Here is a 19,730-nt window from a genome sequence, read left to right as displayed (position 1 = left end):
TGATGGAAACTGGTTCACCGGCTCTTTTCTTTGCATCACTGTGACTTAAGCCTTCTCTGTTGTGGAACGATGACTGACAGGTCACGTCTTTTGTTCGCGGGACTTGAAGCTTCTTAAAAATGTTTCACAAAAGACCATCAGGTTGGACCAGACTCCCAAACAAACACAGCGCATGGAGTTCTACATGACAAAAAAATGATGGCCTCCTGGGTGACCTCTGATGGGATGGACAGATAGGTTGAAGGTCAGATGACACTGGAAATGATTCTTTTATCAGAGTCGAGTCCAAAACCACCGAAGTGAAACTGCATGTATAGGATCAACAATTGTTTGACTGTCACATATTTATACGGGTGACTGATTGCGTGTGGTATGTAAGCGGCCGGCACGACGGGCGTGTCCTGGGACATGAGACGTGAATTGGCAACAAACTTGGTTGAACAACAGTGAAACTCAAGGCAATAGATGGCCTACTTAACTGAAAGAATCTGATCATCTCATCTTATGTAGGTCATGTATAAGTCACGTATTCTGCCGCGCTGCATGACTTCAGAGTTCACTCTTGCTGATAAAGCAGTGAAAAGATGAAGGATTATTTGTATCACATGGAATTTTTAAGGCCGTCCACTGGAAAAAAAGAGTGTCATTCACCAAGAATATCAACAATATAACAATATGGAAGGGGCTTTTTTCCTCCCGCTGATGGCGTGATAGATTTGAAAAAAGAAAAACTTAATTAACTTAATATTTAAGGCGTACGGGACAGAATCAACTAGCTGGGGGCAGCAATCTTCAACTGTAATGAAAGTGAAACGTTAAAAAACTTTGTCAATGGTCGCGAAGGGCGTCGATGGCTTGTGGAAAATGCTTGTTAATTTTCTTGTGTTTCGAGGTGAGAAAAGTAATTTAAGATTGTGGCGACGGGGCCGCCATTATTACAGCCTCATAATGCATCGTTTCTATTGTTTTGAGCTTGCGTGAGTGCTGCAGTGATTATGTTTTGTCATGGTAAACAAACGCACGACCAAAATTAATAAATGTACATTTTTGAGCTTTCCTTGCGCATTTCTTTACTTATAAACATGAAGAAAAGTGCGTGACTGTGTGTAAATCGGAGTTGTGATTACAGTGTGTGTTGTTTCCACAGCTCTGCGTCTTGTTGGTGGGAACACTTCCCCCCTGTTTCTCAGGTCAATATGTGGTGCGAACAGATGATGGAGACGAATGTTGTCCAATGTGTCCTCCAGGTAGGATCCAAACTGTTTTCTGTTACATATTGATGAGCGGTATTGGACAACGGGATGCGTTATTTGTTACTTATTACTTGCTACTTTTGCATAGTCCCACCCACCAAGTGAGCAGAGCTCGTCTCTCAATGGCTGCCTTGCCAATGACGATATCGCCAGTGATTGGACCGATGAGAAGCGGCCAGCGTTTAACCGGATGGTGCCACCATTTCACAGAGCGGCAGCGTGTTTGCAACTTTAGAAAGTGTCGCTCGGAGTCATTCGAAGAGCGTCGATGGCTTGTGGAATATGGCTGTTGGTTTTCATCTGTTTCAAGGTGAGAAAAGTAGTTCAAGCTAAAGTATGCGAGCTGCGCTCAATAGGCAGCATGTTGACAGATCGCAAACTGGAGTTCCTCAACTCAATTCGTCCGGGCGTAAAAACCGGTATAAAGCCGCTTTGACGCAGCGACGGGGGTCGCCATTATCAGAGTCTCGTAATGACTTTTAAACACAACAGTGGCGATCGTCCTTTTGTCGGTGTAGTACCGATTGTTTTCTGCTTGCTTGAGTGTTTGGCGCTCTTCATTGATACTGTCGTTGTGTTTTGGTGTGTTCCAAAGTGTATTCAAGGCCTTCCATGTTATGTTTTGTCATGGTAAAAAGCTGCTATGTGGCGCACGCCCAACATAAATGAATGTACATTTTTGAGCTTTCCTTGCGCATTTATTTACCCTTAAACATGAAGAAAAGTGCGTGACTGTGTGTAAATCGGAGTTGTGATTACAACGTGTGTTGTTTCCACAGCTCTGCGTCTTGTTGGTGGGAACACCTCCCTCCTGTCCCTCAGGTCAATATGTGGTGCCAACAGATGATGGAGACAAATGTTGTCAAATGTGTCGTCCAGGTAGGATCCAAACTGTTTTCTGTTACATATTGATGAGCGGTATTGGACAGCGGGATGCATTATTTATTACTTACTACTTTCGCATAATCTTTGCATTAATTTCACTCGAACTGGAATTAGTATTTTTTTTATCCATTTATTAATTTTTTATATCCATTATTTATCAACTTTGATAAAGATCAATAGAGTCAGAGTGTGTATTTATGTGATTTCTTTCCCCTCAGATCACATTTCTTCATTTTGGTTACAAGCTTGATGATAGTGTGACACCAAGGGCATCAGATTAGTTTTGTGTGGAAGAGAGCTCATTTGGTTTCATACACTCAACTAACTGTACGATGTTTTGATGTTCATTGGCCCCTTTTCTTCAAGTCCAGGTCTCCAAAAATATGTGAGAATAGTTGTGTGGTGCATTACAGGGAGTTTTACCGAGAAGGATATTACAGTTCTGTGCAACACTGTTGATGTGCTGGTGAAAAGTCTATCTTTTCTGAATGTGATATTCTGTGGTGTGGTCACTGCATCCTCACAGCAGGAAGATCAGATGTGTGCGTACTAACATTGGCTTTTGTTCCTTTTATTCTTCACATTTGATCTTCTTTTCTACACTTCCTTTCATGTATTTTCTCTCCCTAAACTCACCACATCATGTGACACTCACATCCACTAAAGACCTTGCAGTGGCATTTATTTCCTCTGCAATATTGTGGAGGAGAAATCACTCATGTAGCACATGTAGGACAGCTGGTTGTGTTTGTCAATACCTAGATACAGCTTGCAGAATGCTTGATTGTAACTGTCCCTCAACTTTGTGTACAACAGGAAATAGAACCAAACCTGAGTGCACTGCATTGCAAAGCACTTTCTGTGCAGTCTGTGGTGATGGAACTTACATGGACAAGTATACTGCAAGGAAGCAGTGTCATCAGTGTCTGAACTGCACTAAAGGTAACGTGTTTGGGGAATATGCTTTTGGTCTGTTATTGATGATCCTGCCACTGCCGACAGGATTTGGCAATTGCAACTCAAACTACCATAACTACTCGGACATGTCCTATATGGGACATTTGAAAACTCTCGACAGTAGCCTCTGGCACTTCTGCAGTCGGACCGGTCACAGTGCAGGTTCACATAAGCATATCAAGAGTTATATTCAATGACTGCGGAATACAAGAGCTTTCCTATGACGCATGCTTCATAATGTCAAAATGATTGTTGAAGGTTTATTTTGTTAGATCTCACAGTGATGTTCAACCCAGACTATCTGTCTGTAATTACAGTGATATATAGGGTCAAGCAAATTTTCATGATTTTTGTAACATGAGTCCTCCATGTGATGAGCAGGAACTGGACTCAGACGGATCAGATCCTGTAAATTCGACCGAAACACTATGTGTGAACCTCTGGAGGGTTTCCTCTGTGTGCGTGGCTCAGTGGACAGATGTGTGGCAGCACAGCAACACTCCACATGTGCACCAGGACAATACATCAGCACAGCAGGTGGGTCCAGAAAGATCTGATCCATTTAGGATCCATCTTTCCTTGGCTGATCTCAACAGACCTGATGGAGCTTCAATGTCATTCACAGGAACGTCCTCCACAGACACTGTGTGTGGAGACTGCAGGGAAGGAACATTCTCAGATGGAACCTTCATGTCCTGTCAGAATCACACACAGTGAGTGGAGCTTCACACTTGATGCTTGGTTCACATGGATCCCTCTAAACTGTCGCCCACTTGTCTCTGTAGATGCTCATGGCATCTAAAACAAGGGACCAACTATGCTGACTCTGTGTGTCTAGAAGGTTTGACAGCAGCAGAGTGGACTGGGCTTGTTATCGGGATTCTACTCCTACTGATGCTCTCATGTGTATTGGTGATCCTGATAAGGAAACACAGATGTCAGAAAGGTAAATTCATAAAATCTTGTCGCTGCATTGTAAATCATGTATTAGAAATACAGTTTTTTAAACCAGTGCTTGAAAGTTGATGAAACAATATGGATTCTGAAGTGAATTCAGACCCTTTAAGATGTGGGTTTATTGTCAAAATCAAATCACCCAAAAAGACATTGATACTTCGACAAGGACAGGACAGGACAGGACGGAGTGGTGAATGGCTCTGTGTGTGGAGAGGGCAGTGAAGGAACATTTTCCACAGACGATGTTTGGTTCAGATCAATTTTATATAATCATAAAACTGCCCCCACTTGTCTCTGTAGATGCTTATGGCATCTAAAACGAGGAACCTTATATTCCCACTCTGTATGTGGAGATTTTCTGCTTTGGGTTTTCGTGGTATTCCTGCTGATCCGACTTCCATGTTCCCTGTTAATGAGAAGATTCTGCGTTCAAAGAGGTAAAAAAAATAAAAGAACGTGTTTCCACTCAATGTAGTAGAAATGTTGCCTTTTAAATTTTTTTAAATGGACTCAATTAAACTTCTTTAATAATTACGTGGTATAATTAACCTAAATAAAGACTTTTCTACTCGTGTTTTCAAGTGAAACCTGATTGTCAACACTTCACTTTAAGCACTCATCTATAGTGCATTATTAGTACATTCATCAGACATAATGGATTCACAAGGCATTGTAGAAAAAGTTATGTTCATAATGATATATAGCAATTTACGACAAGGTAAGGTATTATTTACTTCATCTAGTTATCTGGTTATAGACCCTTATAATATTTAAGAAACATGGTTAGAAGTTTTCATACATGAATATGAACATCCATAATATGTTCACTAAAGCCTTATAAGTGTGTTATGATGTACTAATAATGCATTATAGATTAGGCCATTAATATAAAGTGTAACCAACTTATGTAATCGTGAAGTAATTATACTATGTCCAAAATAGTTTAGCTGTTTCTAATAGTGCTAATCATAAATGTGTCAGTGGAATGGATGTGTCCATTCCAGCCACACCGCTCTTATTTCAGTGATTCTCATCCAGTGAAATAAAGTTGAATTGACTTCTTCATGAGGCTCTCACTGGTCTTTGTGGGCTGATGGTGGTGCCAGTTGAGAACCACTGTCAGTGACTTGGAGAGGTCAGCACACTCCTGGGTCAGATGATGGTGTCAATGTTGAGGGCAGAACACTCGTGGATCATCATGGACAGTCGCTCATGATGACAATGAAGTGGACACGAAGGGGTGGAACATGACTGCTTACTTTAATGATGTCTCTTTTCTCTCTAGTGCGCCGAACAGCCATTCCAGCAGATGATGAAAACAAGGAGGAATTGAAGGAGATAATAACAGAAAACAAGAGCCACGATACAGCGGAGATCAAATGTGTAATCAACAATACATCACCAAAATGCTCCCTCAAAACCATCAGAACACCAGAGTCGGGGGGTTGTGAACGACCTGGAGCTGGCTGCCAAGTTTGATGTTGGATGAGACGGTCTTGAGCTAGTTGGGAGCCAAAAGTGCCGGCACTTTAAAGTCAAGATGTTGAAGGTTTCTGAGAGGTTTCATGGAAAGGTCTTTTAGAGAGCTGACCCGGTGCTAGTCACTTATTGTTATTCCATTGTCCTTACTGAAGCCACAATAGTGGGACAAATACAAGTTTCTCCTCAGAGAGGAAGAATGTGAATAATGGCACGAATAATCATGAGGCAAGTTGAGAGGTGTTCCTCTCCAGCGAAGGCCTGTGCAATATTTTTACTGTATTTTACTACATTTAAATGCTGTCTCTGAATGTATTTATATATTGCACACTTGTCTGTACTTTGTAAATAAAAATAATCTATTTAAAGAATCTACAATGTCACATCTGAAGACCTCCTGTGGAGGAAGGGGCGTCAGGGACATGTTTCTGCCAATATCCAGCCACTTTGTTTGGGAGTTTTTCTTCAACAAGGCAAATCTGAGTGAGGAGCTTCCCAGGTACAGGCAGGTTGTAAAATGTCCCACCAGAGAGCAGAGCGTGCTGGATCACTGTTACTCATCGCTCTGCAACTCCTATACCGCCCTCCCTCGAGCTGCACTGGGACTCTCTGACCACTTGTTGGTTCATCTTGTTCCCACATACAAGCAGAAGCTGAAGCTGGCAAAGCCTGTTGTGAGGAGCATGAAGATCTGGACAAGTGAAGCTAAAGAGGAGCTGCAGGCTTGTATGGAGACCACAGACTGGGAGGTGTTCAGGGCTGCGACCAATAATCTGGATGAGTATACAGACACTGTGACTTCATGGATCAGCTCCTGTGAAGAGTGCATAGTTCCAACGCGCTCCAAGGTGAGCTATGCAAATGACAAACCTTGGTTCACAGCTAAACTCAGCCAGATCAGACGGGAGAAGGAGGCAGCTCGCAAGAGTGGGGACAGGAGCTGCTACAAAGAGCTGAAGTATCGGTTTCAGAGGGAGCCGAAGAAAGCTAAGGCCGCATACTCTGACAAACTCACGCAGCAGTTCTCAGCCAATGATTCGGCTGCGGTGTGGAGAGGGCTCAAGGTGCTCACTAACTACAAGCCACGTGCCCCCCACAGTCTGAACAACCTCACTCTTGCACAGGACCTTAACAACTTCTATTGTCGCTTTGAGCAGCCATTTTGCACCAACACCTCTGTGGTCTCTCCAGCCCCATGTTACACTTTACAACAAAGGTGCTGTCTCTTAGTGACACAACTAAGACCAATGATGTCACTGAGACAGCAGCTCAGCACTGAGCAGCTGAGCTGGCTCCAGTGTTCATGGACATCTTCAATGCTTCCTTGGTGTCCTGTCATGTTCCTGCCTGCTTTAAGTCCTCCACTATCATCCCTGTTCCCAAGAAGACCAGGATCACAGGACTGAATGACTACAGACCGGTGGCACTGACGTCTGTGGTCATGAAGTCCTTTGAGCGCCTGGTTCTCTCTCACCTGAAGTCCATCACTGCTTCTCACCTGGACTCATTGCAGTTTGCCTACAGAGCCAACAGATCTGTGTACGATGCAGTGAACCAGGCCCTTCATTTCGTTCTGGAGCATCTGGACTGCCCAGGAACCTATGCCAGGATCCTGTTTGTGGACTTCAGCTCTGCCTTTAATACAATTCTTCCAGCTCTGCTTGAAGACAAGCTTCGCCAGCTGGACGTGCCTGACTCCCTCTGCAGATGGACGACAGACTTCCTGACCAGCCGAAGTCAGCGTGTGCGGCTGGGGACGACTGTCTCTGACACTCGGACCCTCAACATTGGGTCTCCTCAGGGCTGTGTTCTCTCTCCATGGCTCTTCTCCCTGTACACTAACTGCTGCACCTCCAGCCACGAGTCCATGAAGCTGATCAAGTTTGCGGACGACATCACCATCATCGGGCTCATCTCAGATGGAGATGAGTCGGCTTACAGGAGGGAGGTGGAGCGGCTGGTGTCCTGGTGCAGCCACAACAACCTGGAGCTCAACGCTCAGAAGACAGTGGAGATGGTCATAGACTTCAGGAGAGTAACAGCTCCTCTGCCCCGTCTCATGTTGGCTGGTTCACCTATTCCTATTGTAGACTCCTTCTGCTTCCTGGGAACCACCATCACTGAGGACCTCAAATGGGAGACAACCATCAGGTCCCTCATCAGGAAGGCCCAGTAGAGAATGTTCTTTCTGAGGCAGCTACGAAAACTACGACTGCAGACGAAGTTGCTGGTGGAGTTCTACACGGCCATCATCCAGTCCACCCTCACCTCCTCTATCACCGTCTGGTACAACAGTGCCACCTCCAGGGAGCAGACTGCAGCGCATCGTACGTTCTGCTGAGAAGGTGATCGGTTGCAGCCTGCCACCTCTTCAGGACCTGTATGTCTCCAGGACCCAGAGACGTGCAGGTCAGATCAGATGTTTTTGTCGTTTTCAATTGTATATGTCTATGCTTTGTGTTGTCCATCTATGTATAACTGTACTGCCATTTGACATTGTAATGTCATGACTATATAAATAAAATAAATAAAAAGCGTCCTACCTGCCGCGCAGTGATGGCGTCACATCCGGCATATACGATTAAAAAAAAATGTTTTATTGAGCCAGTGAAAATTGAAATAAAGGATTTCAAGGCGATTTCTACGCGTCGTGATTGACTGTCATGTACGGAGCTTTGTTTTTCTTTAATGTCGCGCAATAAATCACAATTGTCTCCACAGTAGTCACTTATATATATATATATATATATTTGACTTGTATTCAACAATTCGGATATTTTAACAAGATTTCAGATCAAATAATTGGATCTTTCTGTGCAATTTGCACGCAGTTTTCTATCTTGCCTACGATGTTTTGTATATAAAATAAGTTTAGTCATTTATAAATAATGTTGGAGTGTTTTCATGTTTTGTTAATAAAATGTAATCTTCATAAAAGTTGTGATTCAATGAAACACCCATATGCGCATGCGGACAGGAAATGACGAGCCTTGGAAGCAAAACGGGATGAAGTGACACCTACAGCGGAGCACACCGCTGGCTTGCAGCAGGGACTTTTTGGCAGGGCAGGTTGTTATGGTAACTCCTAGCCTAGCCTAGCATACTGTAGAAGACGGAGCATTACGTCAAGAGTGGACGGGTGCTAAGCCAATCGCCGTCCTCGATGATGAGCCAGATAAACGCTGACTGAAAGGAGGGCCCTTATAAGCGGCGGGACACTCGCACTACGAGTGTTTTCATCCCGAATATGCGCATCTATCGATTAATCTGCACTGTCATGGTCAGTCAGAGCCCGAGGCGACACCCTGCCAACCCGCTCCTGAGCGCTTGATGACGGGCTACGAGCATCGCAGATTCTGGCTGCTTGTTTTCATCCGTTTCCAGGTTAGTGCTGCAGCTTATTAAGTTTGGACTGCACGGCTTCGCTGGTGGGATCTACACATTAGAAAGACATCAGTACTTTCAGTTTCGCAGTTTCCATAAGCCCTGCGAGAGAACTCCTGGTGTTGGTGCAGTGCGACAACGCTCTTCTGCCTTCAGGGGTGGCCACTTCCGATCATCCTCCTCTATCTCACCCCGTCCTCTGCTTCCTCTTCTCTCAAACCTACAAACCTCATGTCCTCCTACACCACCTCCATAAATCTCCTCTTTGGCCTTCCTCTCCACCTTCTGCCTGACACTTCCAACCTCAACATGTTCCTACCAATGTACTGGCTCTCTCTCTCTCCTCTGTACGTGTCCAAACCATCTCCATCTAGCCTCTCTGACTTTGTCTCCTAAACACCTGAGCATATGTGCTGTCTCTCTGATCTACTGCTTCCTGATCCTATCCATCCTGCTCACTCCCAGGGAGAAGCTCAGCATCTTCATCTCTGCATCTTCTGAGCTTCTCTGTACGTCTCCATGAACATCCTCAAAGCAAACACTGCATCTGTGGTGCTCTTTTTTGGCATGAAGCCAAACTGTGGATGCACATAAAGTGATGACGTCAAGTGTGTTACGTTACAATTGCACTTGTGTTGTCTCCTCAGTTCTGCACCTTGTTGGTGGAAGCATCTCTCACGTGTCTTCCACATCTGTATCTGGTGCGAACAGAAGAAGGAGACGACTGTTGTCCCAAGTGCCCTCCAGGTCAGACCCAGACTGCTTTCTCTTCTCCATATTGATGTGCAGGAGATACGTTCCAGGATATTCTATGGTACAGTGCTTGGTGCTGCAGCCTCAATTCCAATCTTGGAGTGAAGCTGGGTCCTTTCTGTGTGGGTTTCCTCTGGGCACTCCGCTTTCCTCCTCACAGGTTGGATTGGTGGGAAGAAAAACCTGCAATAGTCCAGTCTTATATATATATATATATTAGACTAAAAAAGCATAGCAACAGTAGATATATGCGGCTGGAAGATGACACGGTGTTCAATGTCATTCAGCAGGAAAGAGAATCAAAGCTGAGTGCACTGCTAGGCGCAGCACTTCCTGCGCTGCCTGTGATGGTGGAACTTACATGGACACGTTTACTGGAGAAAAACAGTGTCATCAATGTCTCAACTGTACTGAAGGTAATGTTTACTTTTCACTTCATGTGTTTGGGAATACGCTGCATTACTTTGTTCCTTTGACCTGAACACATCAGTGAAGTTTCATTTGTATTTTTATATTGTGACCTGCTGTGTTGACAGGAACCGGACTGAGGGAGATCAGCTCCTGTACGAGCAGAGAAGACACTGTGTGTGAACCTCTGGAGGGTTTCTTCTGTGTGAGCGGCTCAGTGGACAGATGTGTGGCAGCACAGCAACACTCCACATGTGCACCAGGACAATACATCAGCACAGCAGGTGGGTCCAGAAAGATCTGATCCATTTAGGATCCATCTTTCCTTGGCTGATCTCAACAGACCTGATGGAGCTTCAATGTCATTCACAGGAACGTCCTCCACGGACACTGTGTGTGGAGACTGCAGTGAAGGAACATTCTCAGATGGAACCTTCATGTCCTGTCAGGTTCACACACAGTGAGTGGAGCTTCACACATGATGCTTGGTTCCATGGATCCTTCTAAACTGTCGCCCACTTGTCTCTGTAGATGCTCATGGCATCTAAAACAAGGGACCATTTCTGCAAACTCTGTGTGTCTTGACGGCGCCACCGCAGGAGCGTTGGCTTCTGTTGTTGCTGTGATCTTCCTCATATGTGGTGCTGTGTTCTACTGGATGAAAAAACAACCTGAAACAGGGGTAAATATATGAAAAGAGTTATGTGTTAGAGAGGAATGATTTTAAACTCCTGTAATGTTGTGTTCCTTCTGACAGACCCCACAGGTGCCTGGTGATGACAACAACGGAAATTCATCACCTCTGTTAAACCAAAATCCACCGACTGCATCAGATCAAAGTACTGCTGTTGGTGACAACCATGGAAGTTCAATGCCTCTGTTAAACCCGGCTGAATGAGATGAACTTGAGACCACTCCGCGCTCTTCACACATCAACAGTCATCATGCTTGACAAGATGTTGGGGAGGCAACCTGTCCTTGATATATGGAATCACCTTGCCGCGGATGTCTTATTTATTCTGGGTGATTTATTCCGTGTTTACGATGAATCTTGAACGCACTACGGTACTGTCTGCGAGAACTGCCTCATGCTGCTGCACAATTGTGTTGTGATTCTGTTGCCTGAGGCTTTGTTAACTGTTACTGTTACTTTTTTTAGAGGTTTCTGGCCAAAAACATCTACCACTTTGCACTTAAATGATTGAATGTGGTGTAGTGCTAAATGCGTCGCGGCACCTATACTGTGCTATACTGCCATCTGCTGTCCGATTAAACACATGTCGGTCAATGACAGCAGTTTACACATGTGGCCTCGGTCTTGTGTCACATGAAACCTTCCATGTATTCAATGTGAAGTTCACCACTATTGAGATGGTTTCTGTCCTGCAACGTCATTCTCCCATTTGGTGTCCATTTATCAAATTATTCACAAACGCAAATGCAAAAAACCCGAATGATCAACGTTTTATTATTGCGTTGCCGTATTTCATAATTGCATACATGCAATGTGATTAAAAATCATCACAATTGAACAATCTTTGTTTGAAACATGCGGTTGCAATCATTTTTAATGGTACTGTAAACAGACACCTGGTGTCTCTGTATCTTCATTTTACACAAACAGACGTGTAAACACAGCATGTCTGGGTCATGGTTAACAAATAAAGATTTGTGGGACCTCTTCCTTTGTGTGAATGAAAGGTGTTCAGTGATTGTGTGGCAGAACGGTGTCACTTGTATTAAACTAGAGTTTTTAAATGACCACTAAACATCACTGATCCAATTTAAAAAGAGTTTCACCCCAAACATCCAACTCCTCTTGTGCATACTTAAATATCATCCTCGACTACTCAGTATTATTTTCTCTCCAACATTTCTGTGCAATAATGGAAGAGAAATATTATTTATAGCCAGCAGGTGGCGCTAAAAGATAACTTTCGAGCTTTTCACGCTAAACTAGTGTTCTGTACTGAGCCTTAAATATTCAATTTAACAGCACGATGAGAACTGCTCTGTCCTTTAATAGTCTGAATATTTTCCATTTCAAACAACCAGCATTGTGGTTTCAGAGATATTCAAACCTCCCTGTTTTTATTACCTTCGGATGTACCTCAAACAGAAAAATGTAATTTTACAATAAAAATAAAACGACGAGGAAATATCAGGCCAAAGTCGAATCACACGTATATTGGTTTAATAAATGAATATATTTAAATAAGTTGTCAATAACAAACCTGAAAAGTCACAGGTGTATTTTGACCCCGGTCACCATGGTGAGTCGTAAATATGAGTCAAGTCACCGAGAAAGCTACTATAAAATACCGGAAATCGGAATCGCTGCTCTCCAAAATACAACGTTCAGTGTCGCGTTAGTAAGATAACTGTTTTATGTTGATACAGAACAGGAAGCGGTAACTCATTATGCTCTCCATGGAGCAGAACCATTACACTGGCGTTGCCTGCGATGCTGAAAAACTTTAAATTAGCTCAACAAGTTTTCAGTCGAAGCGTTTTCTGCGGTTTGACTGTCGCTCCTTTCAATGACCCGGTTTGTTTTGGGTCTGTTCGAGGACCGTGCGATGCAAGCGTCCAACGGAACAGTCATGGACTTGGAGTCGGTGAAGATAAAAGCCCACTATGGAGGGTAAGTGTTGTGCCCAAGTGTCGCGGACAGGGTGGAGCCGGTTCTGGAGGAGAAGTACCTGCGAAGAAGTGGGTTCTGGCTCCGCTTATTGAGGTCTCAGCTGCTCGCGGTTCGAGCTGCGGGTTCCAGAACGCCTTCGTTCGAACCTGTGTGAAGTTCTGAAGGACTTATCTGCGCAAAAACAAATGCAACGGTCGATGCTTTCGTTATTATTTCCCTCTGTTTTATTTAAACCACAATCCACATCTGGTGTCATTGCAGTTATGGCGCATGTTGTAACCAATTTTACCATTAAAAATGCACATACACAGGCGACACTTTGATGGAGATATGAACCTTTCTGTTGGAGTTGTGGTTCCACGAACTAGTGCTTCACAGTGTTGAGCTAAGAAGCTGCATCATCCTTTACCGAGACAGGATCTGTTTTGAGTTGCTGTTGGATGGACAGTTGTTTCCATGTAGAAAAATAAAAAATGGCTGCACACTGACTTTCCCAGAAATTTGTAATTTTTCTTCGAGTAGAATTCACATTTTTAATCTCATCAGAGTAAAGAGATTCTATAAGAAATTATCAACAATGTCGATTGAAGACATTTATCATGTTGTAGATTATTTAAATGACATTTTAAGAGCCATTTAATCTGCTTTAGATACTGTTTTGAACCCTTAGTTTTGCTTGGAATACAAACCTGAGCTCACTCGACTGAAGTTCAACTATTTATTCTCTGAAAACTACGCCCAGCGTGGACTTTGACATGGTTTATCCTCGCAGCTTAATGAAGCTTTTCTGGCAGGAAGAATTCTATGAAAACAATGCCTTCAAGTGTTTGGCTCACTAGGTGTGAAAAAAGTAATGGTCTTTTGACCTCGAGTTTCAGATGAGAGATTAGTTTCATATTTATTGACATTTGACCTTCAAACATTTCATTGGCATTAATGTTTTAGTTTCTTAAAAAAGACATTTCCTTTCATTATTAATTTTGCATTCAAAGTAGGACTAAGAGGTTTTATGATTGATCTTTTAAATTGGAAAATGTTTGACAGTTCAAGCAGTTCATTTTAACCATTTATTGAGATGAATTTAATATGATTTCCCCTTTGGTTTTCCTTTACACATTCATGCAATTTATCATGACTCATGCATCCGTACTGAAGTAATAATTAACTGCATGGAAGTGTATTTTTTCTGACTGCACACGACCTAAAAGCACGTGGCTTTCATGGCTTTGTTACTCTGAAGTTACGCAGTTTAGTTTGAGCTGCCACAAAGTGATCTTCATTCTTTTTGTCTGAACACCCAGAGACATGCTGATCACTGACCTCGCCGCCAAGGTGACCTTTGTGGATTTGTGTGAAGAGGTTAGAGCCATGTGCAATGTTGCTAGGCAGCAGCCCATCACACTCAAGTGGATCGATGATGAAGGTGTGTAGCCACTAAGTTTCCCCGTCATTTCCAAGCTTTGTGGGTGACCCGCTACACAAACAGGGTTTCCACGGAGCCCAGCTATCAGGTGTCAGAGCGACTCTGTTGCCCTAATCATAATCTGATTTTTGGAATTTCACCCTTGTCATGTGCTCCTGTTGTGCAGTATAAGGGGATAACGGAGGGAGATTAACACCAGTAGTCAGAGTGTCGGAAGAATTAGCCCTGTTATCTTCCAACTCTGTGGCACACATAAGCTTTCTGAAGCAATCTATACTTCCGTAGTTTAATGATTTATTCTATCAATTCATAATAAGTGGCTCTGCTGTGTTTCAGTTTGACCCCAGACTATTTTCATACCTCTTGGGCTAAGACTGGGAAAATACAGTCAAGAGTTTGTGCCCGATGTTTGTGTGTTTGCCGCCACAGGAGATCCGTGTACCATCTCCTCCCAGATGGAGCTGGAAGAGGCCCTCCGGATTCACAGCCGAACCAAAAGATCTGGTCTGCTGCTTCATGGTACACCAAGCCGTCCTCTTGTGAGATTGTAGTGGGATGGAAACTCACTCAAATACACCTGAGTCTGAACTTGATTCTATCTCTTGACAGCCTCTCTTAGTGGTACAGTTTCGGTCAGTGCAGCCTGAACTTTCAACTGTACATTACAGCCTGAGTCACCAATCTTAATTGTTTTTGAATGATACAGTGGCAGAGAGTGAACTCTACTTTTTATAGTTTTATTGTGGGAGTGTCGTTTCCTCATTTAATTTCAGTAAATGACAACTGCAATGATGTGTAGAGTAGCCCTCGGTCATCTTGCCCACTGAATCGGTTTTGAATCATCTCAGTTTTAAACAGCCATTTGAATGGGTCTGATGAATAAGTAAATAATAAAATATTATATGATTATATTAAATTATTATACTACAGAGTATTATCTTATAACTTAGTATTAACATGCGTGTACAGTGGAATGTATTTTAGTTTAGTCACACTTTTGATTATGGAGATTTCTTTGTACATGTACATGCATTATAAAGTACTTATTACTGTCTTGTTATCCCTCACTACATTTTTACCCAGGATTGTCACTCTAAACAGCATCATTTTTAAATAAACTATTTAAAAACTGTAACTGTAAGTTTTCTATCACAACTCTCTCTTCTCTCTGCAGTCTTCCCGAGTATCCCAGAGCAGCCTGGCATGCCGTGCCCCGGGGAGGACAGTAAGTAAATCAGCTCCTTTTCTCACCCCCCTATGAGAGTGTTTGCCTTCCTCTGTGGAAATACTGTGCTTCTTCTCTGCATATTGCCACTGTTGTGTTGGTGAATCATTAGATGGCACACTCATAAAATGAAGAACATATCGGATATTGATTTATTAATAATGTTCCTACAAGCACACCCATGAAAAGTGTTGTGCTTGCAAGTCCTAAATTTCTTGGCTCTGTATGCACTTACAATACATACAATAATAATAATAAAACTAAATGCCTCAGTCCTTCAGTGGAATGAACAGTTCCCTTAAGCGCCGAAATAACTCCACTATTGAAAAAGAAAATTGGAAATTGTTATTAAACACAAATATCAAGACAATAGCACACGATGAAGTATTGTGATATTTCTGCAAAAATACCAATAAAATATCATGCAATCCAGTATATTTCAGCATCTCAGTATTTTCTTGTAGGACCTTGTTATGAGCACTTTTAACTACTCTAACTCTTGGAAGGTTTCTGTTGTAAATCCAGACATCATCTGAGAGACGGGAGCTGGGTGTTAGCGCTCACATAACTGTAGTCCCCAGCACTTTTCTGCTCAAGCGTGCAGCAGATTTCAGTGTTGCCTCATGAGAGTACGCCGAGCTTCTCAGTATAATAACTTCCGAATGCATCCTGAAACGATGGGGAAAAGCAGGCGCATGCATATTGATGCTAAAAGATTGCTTAACACACACAGCTGACGTTTATTGAGATGGCGCAAGACAAACAGAGAGATTTATTGAATGTTTATTACGCTAGAGTCTGAAAACAATGTAGAGTTAGAAGGCTAGTTTGGGAGTGCAGTCTCACTCAAAACCATGCATGTGACTGTCAGAAAGTGAGACCACCAGGCTGCTCAGTCTGACCCAGACTAGCCACCAGATTGCTCCTCAACTGGAAGAATAATAACAAAAGTCCAGGAGGGAAGGTTTGTTATTGTAAATATAAGATAAAATATGTGGAACATATCGTCTGTTTGTTTATTCATGTAATGTTTAGCTCTTACCATGTCATCAATTTGAAAATTTCAGTTGCATTTTTTGTTTATTTTCTATTTGTTATGATTATTATTATTACATTATTATGAAACAGTGAAAAAAATTATAGTAATGTTGACTAAGTGAGACATATTGAACATGTATATACATTTGATGGCGTTATTGCGTTACAAAGACGTGTATGAAGTTCACTGCTAAAAGAAAAGTGGATATTAAAACTCAAAAAAAGAACTGAACTGAAAACTGACCAACACAACCCCCATGTTTTAATAAACTCTAGCTTTGATGCAGGTTTCTGATTTGAAACAACATTCCTGTTTTCTGTTTTTGCTGTAGTGAGTGTTGCAGTGTAGCTTGATGCTGTTGCCTCCTCGATGAATGGACCTTTGACTGTCTTAAAGTTGCCCGTTCAGTCTTGTATTTGAGTTCCTCTGGTGTGAAGCAGGGTCCACACAGAGGCTGTTTTCACCTTCTTCATGTGAGTCAGTGTTGGTGTATTGAGCGGAGATTCTTCTCAGACAAGGATGCATCCTTGACATTCCTCATCTTATATCTTGTATGTGGAATTAGATTTTGACTGCTTAAGACTAGTATGTGCAGCTGAGGTGCTCATCCAATATTGGTGAGACACACAAGAACACAACCATCTTGAAAAGCTATAAGTGGGTTATTTTTAGATGCATGTTTATCAAAAGTGAGGTAGATATTCTGCTGCCAAAATTTCTAATTGTCTGAAGCGAAATGTTGCACTAAGGGTGCAGTTATTTCAAGCACACAAATGTTCATCATCTCAACATGACAGTGATAATCCATTTTATTAGCTCCTTTTAGCAAAATAACTTAAATTTTCAGGAAATGTTGATCAACATTTGGTGGTCTTCTAGATCCAGGAAGTGTTTGAAGGCATGGCTGGTCTTTGTTGTGCTGGTGTTCTTGGTTCAGTCTGCTCTGTCCTCGAGATCACTCAGCAAACCTCGTGTACCACAAAACCACGCCTACACCGAAGCCACTCAGCATCTCCCCTGCCCTCCTCTCCCCTTGCCATCAATGTAGCAACTGCTTCTCCAGGGAGGAGCCTGCTGCACTGCTGCATCAAACCCGCTGCACAAACCAGGAACACTGAAAATTAAAGAAAGGACAATGTAGTTCAGCTAAGAAAAGTCTTTAGATTTGGGTTAAGAAAAGAAAAGCTATATTTCAACCGGGAGTCACGGACAATGGAAAAGGTCCTGTAGTCGAATATCTGAGATAAACAAGGACTTCAGGAGACTCCAGAAGCCATCAGATCAGCTGTGAGCCTGGACGAGTGGGTGAGCGCGAGCGAGAGGGAGGGAGGGAGGGTGGAAATAATGAAATAAATCCCAGGGAGGAGAGAGAAAAAAAGGGAGGGATCATTAGAGAGAGGGAGAGGAGGGGATGTAGCGGTGGCTCCTTGCCGGCTCACCACGCATACACACACACACACACACGCTCACAAACACGTAATTTGGATATTGTGCTGAAAGAGGTGGAGAGAAAGAACGAAAGCAAACCGGTGAGCTATTTATCTCTGTGTCCTTCATCCATCCATCCATCCATCCTTGCATCACCCCCATCTCCTGAGACAATGGCTTTGAATGAGCATGTCCTTGCCGGGTTCTTGTCTGTTATCTCTCTGTGATCAGCGCGTGCCGTTGATGTAACCGTTATGGTCTGTTGTGTCACGCATTGCAGGCAGCGACGCTTGCAACCTGCTGGCTGGGCTAGCATGGCCGGTGTCTGGTGCTGGATGTAATCCTTCATGTTTGCCAGTCCACACACACACACACACACACACACACCTGCCAGCTGGTGAACACTGCTATGTTGGTATGTGCAGATGTGTGGGCCGGTTGTGTGCAGAGGATAATTCAGTGTAACATGGCTGATAAATTCAGGTAAATGGCGTCTCTCATATGGCAGCTGAGATGCTCTCACAGACAAACCCTGCTGCACTGGCAGGGCTGAATCCCATGTCTGTTTTTTGTTTTAACATTTTCAAACCTGCACTTCTCAAAGAGATATTCATGCCCACGGCTTCTGATTGTGGCAACAGACAATTTAGGCAATCTAGGATGAGAATTGGGCTGTTGTCTGTGGCGGTGTGCCGGAGTGGAATCTTTAGGAAGCAGTGTCTGAAAGAAAATACCGTGTCAGTGTCCAAGCCGTGAGTAATTAGTAAGAGTACTCAGAAGGGTGACTGGCTGGAAACGCATTCTGAGGGACAATAATCAATAATGGCTAATTGTGGTGCTGTTTAGAGGGAACTTTCAGTGACCAAGGAAACAAAATAGTCAGGCTTAACCCTTATAAAGCAATTTATTAAACGGTTTATTACCGGCTGCTTATACACATATGATTAAGAGGTTTATTTCTGGTAATATACCTTCCCTGATCTGAAGTCCATACGGAGTGTCAAGTTTAAGTTCCACTTAAAACTGAAGAAGGAGCAGAACAGGTGACTCCTTGTGTTGCTGCATGTGTTTTCACATGAGCTTGTGCGGTTGGTATGGTGTCCTTGTTGATGTTTAGTTTATGACACATATTGGATTATATGCATTTATTAAGGCAGTTTTCCGTCTGATATGTATGTGTTTCCGTGCCCTTGACAGTTCAGATGTACCTAGTTACCTTGAGGTCCATTAAACCAGAGGTGTGATCCCTAGTTTTCCACCACAATCAAGCCTTTAATATCATCCTGAGCAAGTTGGGACAAAACATTGTGGGAAGCAGTCTGGAGGTCCTCAGCTGTGAGAGTAAATACCAGAGTAGCTCTGGCCCACGCGGCTGTTGATCACCTGCAAAACACAAGTAGTCAAGAGCCCGGGGATCCCCTTCTTTTGATTGTGGCTCTGTGTGTAAAGTGAGTCCGATCAAACCTCAGCAAGATTCTGTGTGTCAGGCCTGTCTATATCAATTACATTATTGTCTCCAAATCCTAAAACTAAAACATAAGACAGGTGTTCAAACGACAGAGCACACTCTGGTTATTCTTTTACTTAGTTTCTCATCGGTTTCCCAGATAAACGCAAAAAAGGGGGGCCATATGATACGTTTATAAACTTCCTTACCCTAAAAACGGATCGATTTATTTTCATAAAACCCACTTTACACAAGTTAAAACTGCTGTGGTGCTGATATACAGAGCTACTTCTCTATCTCCAATAAGTATTTAGGTCCAAGTTGGTACAAATAAAAAAAATTAAGTAGTAAAGGCTGCAGGTAATTACACATTTTAAATGGTCTATAATTTGGATTCGAGGAGCAGTTCCCCAAAGGGAGTTGAAATGTGCTTGGAACCATGACGGAG

At 42.9% G+C, this 19,730-nt stretch overlaps 3 protein-coding genes across 8 annotated transcripts in view; all 3 read left to right on the top strand.

Annotated features, from left to right (window-relative positions):
• Positions 1-1,447: 1,447 nt before the first annotated feature.
• Positions 1,448-5,938, top strand: LOC128749956 (tumor necrosis factor receptor superfamily member 14-like). 2 transcript variants are annotated; one of them, XM_053849989.1, is made up of 7 exons: positions 1,448-1,563; positions 2,033-2,132; positions 2,955-3,080; positions 3,477-3,632; positions 3,721-3,808; positions 3,881-4,041; positions 5,338-5,938. In XM_053849989.1, exons 1-7 carry the CDS (start codon positions 1,522-1,524, stop codon positions 5,529-5,531), a joined length of 867 nt encoding a protein of 288 aa, XP_053705964.1. In that variant the 5' UTR covers positions 1,448-1,521; the 3' UTR covers positions 5,532-5,938. The 2 variants fall into 2 exon arrangements, with proteins under 2 accessions (XP_053705964.1, XP_053705965.1); XM_053849990.1 differs by having other exon boundaries at positions 3,934-4,041; positions 5,338-5,520.
• Positions 5,939-8,537: 2,599 nt separating this feature from the next.
• Positions 8,538-11,748, top strand: LOC128749892 (tumor necrosis factor receptor superfamily member 14-like). Of its 2 annotated transcripts, none has more exons than XM_053849887.1 (7): positions 8,538-8,915; positions 9,563-9,662; positions 9,959-10,084; positions 10,205-10,360; positions 10,449-10,536; positions 10,608-10,758; positions 10,834-11,748. In XM_053849887.1, exons 1-7 carry the CDS (start codon positions 8,862-8,864, stop codon positions 10,972-10,974), a joined length of 816 nt encoding a protein of 271 aa, XP_053705862.1. In that variant the 5' UTR covers positions 8,538-8,861; the 3' UTR covers positions 10,975-11,748. The 2 variants fall into 2 exon arrangements, with proteins under 2 accessions (XP_053705862.1, XP_053705861.1); XM_053849886.1 differs by having other exon boundaries at positions 9,956-10,084.
• A 768-nt stretch (positions 11,749-12,516) lies between these two features.
• The window catches only part of prkcz (protein kinase C, zeta), a 47,104-nt gene continuing 39,890 nt past the window's right edge, over positions 12,517-19,730 (top strand). For 2 of the 4 annotated variants that reach the window (XM_053849183.1, XM_053849182.1), the window contains exons 1-4: positions 12,517-12,720; positions 14,022-14,143; positions 14,573-14,662; positions 15,318-15,368. In XM_053849183.1, coding sequence (XP_053705158.1) covers positions 12,617-12,720; positions 14,022-14,143; positions 14,573-14,662; positions 15,318-15,368 — 367 coding nt within the window. In that variant the 5' untranslated portion in view covers positions 12,517-12,616. Of the gene's footprint in view, positions 12,721-14,021; positions 14,144-14,572; positions 14,663-15,317; positions 15,369-17,805; positions 17,937-19,730 lie in introns of those variants that run through there. The other 2 variants (XM_053849188.1, XM_053849187.1) reach the window with 1 other exon arrangement.

Source organism: Synchiropus splendidus, chromosome 18 (assembly GCF_027744825.2).
Source record: "Synchiropus splendidus isolate RoL2022-P1 chromosome 18, RoL_Sspl_1.0, whole genome shotgun sequence".
NCBI classification, from domain to species: domain Eukaryota; kingdom Metazoa; phylum Chordata; class Actinopteri; order Syngnathiformes; family Callionymidae; genus Synchiropus; species Synchiropus splendidus.
This window is presented reverse-complemented; position numbering and strand designations above follow the sequence as displayed.